General features: G+C 46.1%; 1 protein-coding gene across 3 annotated transcripts in view; it reads right to left on the bottom strand.

The window, feature by feature from the left end:
• Positions 1 to 12,985, bottom strand: part of BID (BH3 interacting domain death agonist) — a 110,557-nt gene that overhangs the window by 23,430 nt on the left and 74,142 nt on the right. For all 3 annotated transcript variants that reach the window (XM_029599842.1, XM_029599844.1, XM_029599843.1), the window contains exon 5: positions 9,867 to 10,067. In XM_029599842.1, coding sequence (XP_029455702.1) covers positions 9,867 to 10,067 — 201 coding nt within the window. The remainder of the gene's footprint in view (positions 1 to 9,866; positions 10,068 to 12,985) is intronic.

Genomic DNA, 12,985 nt, shown 5'->3' with positions numbered 1-12,985 from the left:
GCCCAGAAAAGGGACAGAGGAATGGGTCAACTGAACTTCATTGTGTGGCGGGCTTTGGGGTGGCGCGCTGAGACTGTCCGTCGCAGAAGGAGCAACGCCCATGAAAGGGCTGAGACCAAGATTGAGACCGGGAAGAATAACCCCTAGAGGAGCCACCTCGTCCTCGGGGCGTATATCTCCTCTGCCCCTGGAAGCGAGGACGGGAGGGCGTAAAGGATCGAGATTGTTTCGGATGGTCCTCTGGTAGCTTATGAACCTTGTTTTCCCCCCAAGGAATTAATAAGCTGTTCAAGGTCCTCTCCAAAAAGCAACTTACCTTTGAAAGGCAGCGTGCCCAGTCATGCCTTGGAGGACGGGTCGGCCGACCAATTGCGCAGCCAGAGGAGCCGTCTAGCGGAGACCGCAGAGACCATCGCCTTCACCTGGACGCGGAGAAGGTCATAGAGCGCATCAGCCCCATATGCTATGACGCCTTCCAAACGTTCAGCCTGCTCCGCCTCTGCAGACGGGAGGTCCTGGGTGCCGAGTAATTGTTGAACCCACCTAAGACCTGCCCGCTGCATGAGACTGCTGCAGATAGTCGCTCGGACCCCCAGGGCCAAGACTTCCAAGATACGCTTCAGATGGGCCTTGAGCTTACGATCCTGTCCATCCTTCAAAGCCGTCGATCCCACCACAGGGATAGTGGTGTGCTTGGTGACTGCCGAAACAGAAGAGTCCACGGTAGGGATCTTCAGCATGTCCAAGCATTCCTCCGGGAGGGGATAGAGCTTATCCATAGCCTGCCCCACCCGGAGTCCTGCTTTGGGAGCCTCCCATTCCCGCAGGAGCAGCAACTTATGCATAAGATGAAAGGGAAAAGCGCTTGCCGGAGCCCTGAGTCCCGCCAGGACCAGGTCCATATCCTTGGGCAAGGAGGCCGTAAGGGTATCCGCAGGGGTTCCCTCCAAACCCAGTTCCTGAAGGACAAAGGGGATGAGGGACTCCAACTCCTCCCTCTGAAACATTTATTTATTTTATTTTTAACTTTTATATACCGACAATTCTTGCATTAAATGCAAATCATGCCGGTTTACAGTGAAACAGAAAAAGCAGGAAAAAATTCCTTAGTCGAATACAATGAAACAGCTTAGTTAAAGGAAACATAAAAATAAATTTTTACATATACACAAAGGTTTGCACGAAGGGGTGCACAAAGGGGAGAGCCCCTTTGTTGCGCCCCTTCAGCGCGCGAATCCTGGTGTTGAGGCTGTCTTAACTGTCCGATGTTAGTGACGTCATGGGGGGACGGGTCTAATGATCGCAGCACTTACATCGCTGCTTCTTTCCAGTTCCAGGTGAAGATCAAGCTGTTTCCTTCACTTCCCCTCATGCGGATCATCCCCCTCCAGGGGTGGGAGTGTGCTCGCTAAATCTGACGTAGGATCCGTGGTAACTGGGGCCACCGGGGGGGGGGGGGGGGGTCAGGGATAGGGGCCACCCCCACTCCAACAGACCCCTGGGGTTCCGAGACAGGAAAAATGGGTAGCGGCACGGAATTTGTCGGGGGGGGGGGCCGGGCCTGGGGAAGGGTCCTCCTCCTCTTCCTCCTGCAAGCTAGCCAAATATGATTTATGCAGGAGGAGAACAAAATTGGAGGAAAATAGAGCCTGGTTTTCCCAGGGGGACACGACGACCTCGGGGCTTAAAATTGCGGGGAAAATCCTGAAATTCTTGCTCCCCAGCCCCAGCCAGCTCTGAAACAGGAGCTGCCGAAATCCCCAAGATGGCCACCGTTCCCGCGGTTTGCCGACCCAGGAACAGCCTGGCCATGCGTGAGGGATTCCGTCCCCGGGCTAAATTTGCTTGTCCTGCCGAGGAGGGGCCTTCCTCACCCGGCAGGCAGAGCCGAGCCCCTCGCACAATAGGCGCGACGAAGGCTCCCCACAGGCTAGGCAGGCGGCTGGCCACAGCATCCTCAGCGAAGAGGAGCCGTGAGCTGAAAAAAAAAACCCAAAAAAAAACAAACCTAAAAATAGATGATTGGCATCTCTGCCGGCTGGGGAGCGAAGCCTGCACGCTCCTCTGTGTCTGGCTGCCGGTTCGATACAAAGAGAAAAAAAGTTTAAAGTTTAGAATTTTTTTTTTTGAAGCCAAACTGAGCAAAAAAGCAATGGAGCCCTAAGCTCCCTAGGCAGCCAGAAGGGGGAAGATGAATGACTGGACCACCAGCCTGGACCTCGGACTTAGGCTATGCCCAGCACAAGGGGCGAAGCCCTCCTAAGTCCGGCAAGAGCCAGGAGACAGGATAGTCTCCTGCAAAGCACTGAAATCAATTAACTTTAAAAGGTAAAACAAATTTTTTTTATTTTATTTGAAAAATCCTACTAGAATCCCGAAGGAATAAGTACTTGCTTGATCCATCAAGAAGAGAAGAAAAAAAGGCTGACTAGCCCAAATCAGGAGAGCGCAGGGTGAGCTGATCCATCTGCTGGAGACAGACAAATACTAAAGGGCTGCAGGGTAGTCTCTGTCCTGATATAGGATACCCTTTCAGTTTTGGTCTGTCACCATCTGCTGGACAGGAGGCTCAACCCATGGTCTGGACTGATCCGGGTACGTACAGGGAACTAAAAATAACAACTGTTGCAGTGGCAATATCCAAACAATACTGTGTATCTGAGTATCAGGAAGGTCAGTCTTTCGGTAACAATACCGGGTGGGCCTCTGAACTGATCCATGGTATTACAGGAACGAAAATTAGCAGGTAAGATGCCTGTAGTTGATGGAAGCTGGGGATTCCCCAATGTACAGCTATATAACTTAGCGGGTGCACTTTGCTCATTAGGGGACTGGTTATTCAACAGTAATTGTTAATCAGATGTTCAACTGGATCGATGGTTGGCGAGACCCTTTGACCTACGTTTTTTGCTACAGGCGGACACAAAGGATCTCCCTCTACGTTTGAGTAAAAATATATTGATGAGATATGCATAGTTTGGCTGGAGTGCCACACGTAAGAGGATGTCGCTCTCTTGGAAGATGTCGCCATGGATAACTATGTGGCAACCCCAGATTTGCCACGGGCCAAGACATGGTCTTTTATTCGTGACTAGCCAAACAGGGTCACATTATTTTTTTATGACTTTATCGATCCACAGACCCAGAAAATATATCCATTTACTAAATGTCAAGATTTATTTGGTTTCCAACCTAATAATATTTTTTGTTATCATCAAATTGCTAGTTTTATTACCAAACAGCTTGGTTTGTGTAACTCTTCATGTATATCGGGCCCTACTGTCTCTGACTCGAGAAAGGAAACAATCATTGGCCAATATCTATAAACTACTACAATTTTCAGTGTCCTATAAAACGTTGGGAGTTTTGGCTGAGCTCTGGAATCGTGATCTGGGTTCAGATTTGGATGAAGACGACTTGATGGATGGATTAGGAGATTTTTATAAAGCCATTCCATCAGTCGGAATGAGGGAGCAATTTTTGCAGGTCATACATAGACTAATTCTCTCTCCTCTCAGGGCTTTTAAAATGAAACTCATTCTGTCCTCACATTGTCTTAAATGCTCAGAGACCCAGGATTCGCTGAGTCATGGGCTTTGGGATTGTCCCCAAATACAGGTGTTCTGGGAGACAGTACTGAATTATCTAGTGGAAATATTGGGGTGTCCACTCCCGAAGAAGGCGTATTTTGCTTTGTTTGGTATTCTAGATGATGAAATAAGTTGTACGAGCCAGAACCACTTTCTTATAATAAAGTGCTTCAGTACTGCTAGAAAATGCATCCTGCTTAAATGGATCCAACAGGATCCTCTGACATTAGATTTTTGGTTCACTGAAATGTTGGACTTTGAAGAAAAACAAATGGGCAGTCTTCTTTAAAGTTTGCGACCCTTTCATCAAACACCTCCCTGCTGAAACGCAGAGAAGATATGTAGCAGAGGCTTAAGGGATCTCTCGCCACATCTGTAATTGTTAGCAGGATAGCTTTACCCCTGGGGTATTCGCTCATAATAGTCCACACTTAGTTGTACTATATATGTTATCAATAAATCTCTTGGATGAGTAGACAATGGAGATTAGTGATATGAGGAGAGGGAGGAGGGGTTTGGGGAAGGGGGTATAGGGCCATATTTGTTTTACTGGCTGTTTATGCTGTTTCAATGTTGTTTATTGATAAAGTTATAATAAAGACAACTAAAAAAAAAATTAGCAGGTAAGAATCAATTTTCCTTTCCTGAACATACCCAGATCAGTCCAGACAAGTGGAATGTACCCAAAGCAACCCTAAACCAAGTGGGAACCCGAAAGACCCGCTCTCAAAAGACTTTCACCAAAACCCGCATCCTCAGGCGCCTGAACATCCAAATGGTAATGCCTGGTGAAAAGTATGCAGGGAGGACCACACCAAGGTCCTACATATTTCCTGCAGAGTCACCAACTGACGCTTGGCCCAAGAGGCTGTCTGTGCTTTAGTAGAAGGCATTTAAGGCCACTGGGGGGACCACACAATCCTTAGCAATATAGGCCACAGAAATAGCCTCTTTCAACCATCGGGCCAAAGTAGCTTTCAGCGCCTTGTCTCCTTTCTTCACTCCACCGAAAAAGATAGTCCATCCTTCAGAAAGAATTGGTGACTTTCAAGTACTGCAAGAGTGCACGTCGAACATCCAAAAAGGTGAAGATCTCTACTCAAGGCAGAGTCTCTGGACCAATCTGGAAAACCCGGCAACTCCACTGTTTAATTCACATGGAAGGCAGAGACCACATTTAGCAAAAGAGAAGGCACCATACTCAGACACTTTGTCGGTGGAAATACGTAAGAAAGGATTGCGACAGGAAAGAGCCTAAAGCTCCGAAATACATCTGACCAAGCAGATTGTGACCAGAAACGCTGTCTTTAGTGCAAGATCCTTCAAGGAGGTACAACCCAAAGGCTCAAAAAGAGGTTCACAGAGGACTTGCAGGACCAGGTTAAGATTCCAGTCAGGACAGACCTTGTGAAGCATAGGCTTCAAATGCTTCACTCCCTTGAGGAAACGAATGACATCCAGATGAGACGCCAAAGGCCTGCCCAGCACCTTGCCCCCGAGACAACCTAGAGACGAAAACTGGACTTGGCCCTTGGACAGCCCGTGCTGCAGAAAGGACAAAATCTGTGGAATAGAAGACAGCAGAGGGATCCACCCCAAGTTGGTAGCCCCAGGACTTAAAAACCTTCCACACTCTAACATAAGCCATGGAAGTGGAAGGCCTTCTAGCCTGAAGAAGGGTAGAAATCATCGGCTCCAAATATTTTCATACGCAGTCATCGCCTCTCAAAAGTCAAGCCATGCGACAAAAGTGATCCTCCCGATCTGAAAATATGGGACCCTGGCAAAGTAACCCCTGAAGGTGAGCCAGCCAAAGAGGCCCATCCACCGCCAGATGCACCAAGTCCGCGAACCACGGATGACGCAGCCAGAACCACTGCCCCTGGATGAGTTTCTATGTGACGAAGCACTCAACCTATGAGTGGCCATGGAGGAAACACATACAGAAGACGACCCATCGGCCAGGGACACAGAGCATCTAGGCCCACCGAGCAGACTTCTCTTCTGCAGCAGAAGAACCTAGATCTCTTTCTTGGGTTGTAGCACCTAATATGGAACCCAACATCGTGTTATGTTCTTATGTTCTTATGTTCTTAACATCTTCGAGTTGGCCCTGGTTGCCATAAGATCCAGCTGAGGAACTCCCCATCTGGCACAAATGTGATTCTGGGCTTCCAGGGACAGTTCCCACTCCCTGGGATCCAGTTGCTATCGTCTTAGAAAATCTGCCTGCACCTTGTCGACTCCTGCGACATGAGAGGCTGCGATCCCTTCGAGGTGGTGCTCTGCCCATGCAAACAGCATATGAGCCTCCCCGAGCCACAGCGAGGCTTCTTGTACCTCCTTGATGATTGATATACGCCACCGTCGTCACATTGTTCGACAATACCCGAACCACCTGATTCCGGACCAGACGCAGAAACAATTCCAATGACCTGCACACCACTCTCATCTCCAAATGATTGATTATTCAGGTCTTCTCTGCAGCCGACCAGAGCCCCTGGGCAGAGTGCCCCATGTACACTGCTCCCCAGCTTTTGAGGCTGGCATCTGTGGTCAATACCACCCAATCCGGGAGTTCCAGAGCCATGCCCTTGTCCAGATTGATCAGACACCACTCCAGGCTGGTCTTGGCCTCCCCGTTTCAGAGGTAAGGGGACATAATACTCTTCAGACATCGGGTTCCACTAAGATAGCAATGCTCTCTGCAATGGGCGCATGTGAGCAAAAGCCCCTGGAACCAGCTCCAACATCGACGCCATAGATCCCAGCACCTGCAGATAATCCCAGACCTTCGGAACTGGAAATTCAGCAAGCGGGAAACCCATGCCTGCAATTTCGACATTCTGTCCTCCATCAGAAATACCTTGCCCTGCCGGATATTGAAGCATGCACCCAAGTACTCCAGAGATTGAGAGAGTACCAGGTGGCTCTTCTCTACATTGATCACCCAATCCTGGGAGCTATGGGGTTGCCTTACCCGCTGCACTGAACGAGCGCACTCCTCTTTCAACTTCGCCCGGATGAGCCAGTCGTCCAGGTAGGGTTGAACCAATACCCCTCCCGTCTCAAGGCTGTAGCCATCACCACCACTTTCGTGAAAGTGCGAGGAGCGGTGGCCAGACCGAAGGAAAGAGCTTGAAACTGGAAATGCTGTCCCAGCACCTTGAATCGCAGGAATTATTTATGCTCCTTTTGAATAGGAATATGGAGATAAGCCTCGGTGAGGTTCAAGGACGCCAGAAACTCTTTGTGGACAGTTGTGATCACCGTATGCAGGGTCTCCATCCAGAATCATGGCACTCGAAAGTTCAAGTTCACCTTCTGCAAATCCAAGAGGACGGAAAGTGCCCTCCTTCTTTCTTCTTTGGTACCACAAAGTAGATGGAATACCTTCCCTGCCCCTGCTCATCCAGGGGAACCAGGAGGATGGCCTCCAGACATATCAACCTGAGCAGAGTTTCTACTACTGCATTGTGCTCGCTTTGAGAAGGACAGTGCGACTCCAGAAAGGCATTATTGAGCGGGCGAGAAAATTCTAAGGCATAACCATCCCTTATTACCTCCAGTACCCACCGGTCAGAGACAATCTTGACCTACTCCTCGTAAAACTGGTACAGCCTGCCCCTGACTGGAACCAATGAGGAGTTGGTGCCCCTGGCTTCATTAGACCAGCTTACTAGCTCAGGAACCCTGACTGGAGCCAACTCTAGCAGAATGTCAGAGTCCCTGAAAGGTCCGCTGATGATTTGATGACTACTTCTGTCCCGCAGCGGAAGAATGTCTATCGGTCCGAAAACTCCACGACTCCTGAACACGAGAGCGAACAGGAAAATTCTTCCTGATGACTTTCTTATCCTTCGGGAGTTTATTGCCCTTGGATTCACCCAGAGACTTCATGAGCTGGTCTAGGTCCTCCCCAAAGAGCACCTTGTCCTTGAAGGGAAGGTTACATAACTGAATCTTAGACCACATGTCCGCCGACCAATTATGCAACCACAAGAGGTGTTGAGCCGTCATCACCAAGACCATACTCCTAGTTGTAGTGTGCACCAGATCATATAAAGCACCTGCCATATAGGCCAACCCCGCCTCCAGATGGGCTGCCTGTATGGGGGACAATACCCCCGGAGACGTCTGCTCCTGAGGCCTTGGAATCCAGCATAAGCAAGCACGATGCATCAAGCTAGCACATACTGCTGCCCGGAGGCTCGGCGTTGAGACCTCAAACATGCATTTCAATTGGCCTCTAGCTTGCGAACCTGGACATCTTTGAGGGCCGCCACCCCGGCCACCGGAATCATAGTCTTCTTAGTCACGCCCGATACTGCAGCATCGACCTTAGGCGTTTTGAGGCACTCCAAGTGGCCCTTCCAACCTTCAAGCCCATCTTCGGGGAGTCCCATTCCCAAAGGAAAATTAGTTCTTACCTGTTAATTTTCGTTCCTGTAGTACCATGGATCAATCCAGACTGTGGGTTGAGCCTCCTTTCTAGCAGGTGGACAGACTAAAACTGAAAGGATATGCTATATGAGGACAGAGCCTATCCTGTAACCCTTCAGTATAACCATTGTCAAAGCAGAAAATAACAAAACCAGAATAGGATCAAGCAAGTAACCATAAAGTTCAATGGAGCAACTGTAGAACAATGTAAGAAACATGGTATAACTATACGCTTTTGCATATACTTGGTATTCAAAACGACCAAAGCTTCCGGTGTAATCGCTCAGTATTCTTGCACAAAAATGAAGTATTAGAATCTGCAAGAAACAAGCTTCGAGAGGACAGAAATAAAGACAGACAGGGAAGGGCGTCTGGATTGATCCGTGGTACTACAGGAATGAAAATTAACAGGTAAGAACTAATTTTCCTTTCCCTGTACATACCAGGATCAGTCCAGACTGTGGAATGTACCAAAGCTTCCCTAAACCGGGTGGGACAGAGACAGTCCCGCTTGAAGCATTTGCCGCCCAAAAGAACCAATAACCGGAGCTTGCACATCCAGACGGTAGTGTCGAGCAAAAGTATGCAAGGACGTCCAAGTGGCGGCCCTGCAAATCTCCTGCGGAGAGACCGATTGACTCTCTGCCCAGGAAGTAGCTTGAGAGCGCAATGAATGAGCCTTAAGGCCCTCGGGAACCACCCAACCTTGGCAAAGATAGGCCGAGGAGATCGCTTCCTTCAACCACCGCGCAATAGTGGTCTTAGAAGCCAGCTTACCCCGATTGGGCCCACTCCAAAGGACAAAAAGAGGATCTGAGACCCGAAAGTCATTGGTGACCTGGAGATAGCGAAGTAGAACTTGTTTGACATCTAGCTTACGGAGATCGCCCCCAGCCGTACCCGCAATCTCGTCTGGGGAAAACGCAGGAAGTTCCACCGACTGGTTGACATGGAAGTTAGAAACAACCTTTGGTAAGAAGGAAGGGACCGTCTTGAGAGATACCCCAGAGTCGGAAAAACGCAAAAAGGGTTCCCGACAGGACAACGCTTGGATCTCGGAGATCCAGCAAGTGGAGGAGATAGAGACGAGGAAGACAGTCTTCAGCGTAAGATCCTACCCTGCATCCCTTCAGTACTTCTCTGTCTCCAGCAGATACAGACAGTTAAACCTGCGGTTCCCTCTTTCTTTATTTTCTTCTCTCAGGGAGATTTTTCTCTTCATATCTTTTCAGGATCAAGCAAGTATTTCCTATCTCTTTGATAGCATAAAAAAAAAAGGTTTATCCTTCTTGGTATAATTCAAAACCTGATCCCTCAGGGAGACAGTTCTGTCTCTTCCAGGGTCCTAGGGGGGACATTGCCCCTTGATTATTCAGCCTAGGATTCCTTCCCCGGTGACCTCTTGCCTGACTTGGGGTGAAACCGGTGGTCCAGTCACTGCCCCTCTCTGGCTGCTATGACCCTTGAGATGTCTAATGCCTCAGGTCCTGATATAGGATACCCTTTTCAGTTTTTCTCTGTCTCCATCTGCTGGTCAGGAGGCTCAACCCACCGTCTGGACTGATCCGGGTACATACAGGGAAATAAGGTTTTGGATTAAAATTATCAAGGTCATGATTGAAAAGAGTTAGAACCAGGTGGAAGATATGCTAATGGAACCAGTTTTATTAATACACATCCCAGGATAAATATTGAGATAAGAGACAAACTAAAAATTACAGAAATATAATGCACCTAAATGACAATTAACCAGAAAAGCCAAACATGTAATCTTACTGTAAAACACTGAACATAAATGCTTGTTAAGTAGCAGGTGATGATGTTGGTACTTGCCTGTCTTGCCAAATCAGTGATGTACGTAAGAAGATTTTGGTTAAGAAAGCGAACTGTGGTCCAGAAAACATGTTGTAGAAGGCCTGGTACATTGGTTGCTACCTTCTTAGCTAAGAGCATTGTTAACAGCAGCATGGCTTTCTCTCGCTCCATTCCTGGGAGGACACTTGCCAACAAACCATCAATTACTACAGACAAATGCTGTAATTGAAAGAGATAAGGGGAAAAAAAGAAAAACAGATTTCCTGAAAAGGTTTCCTTTTTCTTATGCCAGTTTATCAGACCAAAATACACCCATGATTGAATGCACTAAGGACCCAAGATAAATTGGGTTAGCAAGCCGTGCATCATACACCCTATTCAGAGAGCTACATCTTCTTTTGCTAAGAGTGCTGAAGTATCAAAAACAATACACTACAATTTTATACCACCTATTCTAGTTCTGTTAATTGAATATTTGCCTTGATGGTCAATAAATAAGAAATATCCAAGAAAGATGAGCAGTGTGAGCTGCAACTCCACAAATTTATCTACTGCAATCAAAAATGTGCTGATGCTGAAAGAATATACTACATCTTTGCTACTCTTTGTGACATTGGGCAAGTTACTTCACCTTCCATTACCTCAGGTACAAACTGTAAGCCCTCTGTAGGAAATTACTTACAGTACCCGAATATAATCTGTTTGAAGTTCTAAAATGGCAGAATATAAATAAGTGAAATATGTTTAAGATACCTTTTAAAGATTTAGAAAAAAAGTGTACTTTTGAAACCCAGCAAAATGATGTGTACTAGTATTTTATTCCTAGTAAAAACTGCTACTATTCAGCACTCTAGGAGCTCACTACTTTTATACTGCATCACCTACTACTACTTTCACTTCTTTTTAAAAAAGTCTTTCCCTACTTCTACAAGTAGTTGTTAACAACCTGGTCTGATACACAGCTGCCAGAGACAGAGGGAAATTAGCCATATTTCATTTACTGTATAGCAAGCCTTGGGTAAGAATAACTGCTGTCAGTCCTCCTGCTGTAAAAGAGTCTATGCACTGAGCAGGGGATGTAACAGATCCTACACACAAATGGGATGAAATGGCTCCTGTAAGCTGAATGCCAGGGCACAAAATTAAAGATGGAAATGAAAGAGATACACGGATGACAAGTGTCTTGGAAAAATTGAGTGCAAGTCAAAAAGCAAACAAAAAACACATAGCATAAAGGAGGTAGGTTTCTAATAAATTTAACTGGATTTTTTTCCCTCCTTTCAGATGTATGGCTCTCCCTTTTCCCCCAGCCACTTTTTATCCCTATTTGTTTTGTGTGTGTGTGTGTGTCAAGTATTTGCCTATCTTCCCACCCAATAAAAAGGAATATGCCATACATCTTTACATAGAAACATAAGCTTTGAAAAAAAAAAAAAGTTTCATCTTTTAAATATACATTCCTGGCTTTGCTGTGTCTATAGCAAAGCCAGGAATGTATATGAAAAAAGTGGAAATAGGGTTATTTGTAATACAGAAGAGACAGAAAAATATCCATACAGTGGCTTGCAAAAGTATTCAAAAGTCTGCAGATTGGTGATTACAAATGACACTTACACAGATTGTTCCAGACAGTATGTTTATTGCAAACCAGTATGCCCAAAGCAAATTTTCAAAATCACAACTTATTTCTCTGCATTTTTTGTAAAATAAAATTAAAAAACTGAAAAACGCTGCTTGCATAAGTATTCAACCCCTTCAGATTAGTACTTGGTAGAACCACCTTTTGATGCACTAATAGCTTTTCGTCTACTAGGGTAAGTTTCTACCAGCTTTGCAAATTGTTTGGGAGTGATTTTTTTCCCATTCTTCCTGGCACTTTGCTCCAGGTTGTTCAGGTTGGTTGGATGACACTAATGGACTGCAATTTGCAAACAATGCCATAGATTCTCGATTGGATTGAGATCTGGGACTTTAACTTGGCCACTGTAGAACTTTCACCTTTATGTTTTCAACCACTCCTGTGTTGCTTTGGCCTTGTGCTTGGGATCATTGTCCTCCTGAAAGGTGAACTTTCTCCCAAGTTTTAGTTTTTTTAGAAGACTGAAGCAGGTTGTCTTGCAGTGTCTCCCTGTTTGTTGCACCATCCATCCATCCTTCAATTGTGACAAGATGCTCAGTCCCCCCCTGAGAAAAAGCATCCCCACAACATGATGCTGCCACCCCCATACTTTACTGCTGGAATAGTGTTTGTTGAGGAATGGATAGAATTAGGTTTGCACCACACACAGCATTTTGAATTTTGGCCAAAAAGCTCCATTTTGGGCTTGTCTGACCACAAAACCTTATCCCACATTTTAGCTGGGTCACTATAATGCTTTCTGGCAAACTTCAGTAATAACTTCTCTCTAGCCACCTTCCCATGCAGGCCAGATGTATGCAGAGCTCTTGATATGGTTGTCTGGTGCACCTCCGCTCCTGTCTCAGCCACTGAACTCTGTAGCTCCTTCAAAGTGATTGTTCTGTGCCTTCCCACAAGTCTCCTCCTTGCTCAGACTCCGAGTTATGAGGGTTGGCCTTGTCTAGGCAGTGACTGGGTGGTATAATGCAGCTTCTTTTTCCTCACAATTGATCCAATAGTTTTCACTGGGATATCCAAGCACTTGGATATTATTTTGTAGCCTTGTCCTATCTTGTGCATGTCTATAACTTTATCTTTAATTTCCTTAGAATGCTCTTTGGTCTTCATTTTCGCCACTTACTTCAGATTCACAATCTGAACAGTGGTACTGGAATTAAGAGGGGGGGAAGAGATTCTTTTATCTAGAAAAGCTGACTTTTTTTTTTTTTTAATGATTCGCAGGTAAAGGACAAATGTAAGCCAATTGTTAAGGCAATACATTTTTATCTATGTAAATTTGGAGCTTCCACAGCTCAGAGGTTGAATAGTTATGGCAAGCAGTATTTTTCAGTTTTTAATTTTACAAAAAATGTAGAGAAATAATGAATAGCAGACTTTGTTCCAAATAGTATATTTATTGCAAATCAGAACACTCTTAAAGTAAATTTTCAATCTGTAAGCATCATTTGTAATCCACACAAATCTGCTTTTTAGGGGGTCAAATAGTTTTGCAAGCCAC

The sequence above is a fragment of the Rhinatrema bivittatum genome, chromosome 4 (genome assembly GCF_901001135.1).
Source record: "Rhinatrema bivittatum chromosome 4, aRhiBiv1.1, whole genome shotgun sequence".
Taxonomy (NCBI): domain Eukaryota; kingdom Metazoa; phylum Chordata; class Amphibia; order Gymnophiona; family Rhinatrematidae; genus Rhinatrema; species Rhinatrema bivittatum.
The sequence above is the reverse complement of the archived record's forward strand: the minus strand, read 5'-3'. Positions and strand labels throughout refer to the sequence as shown.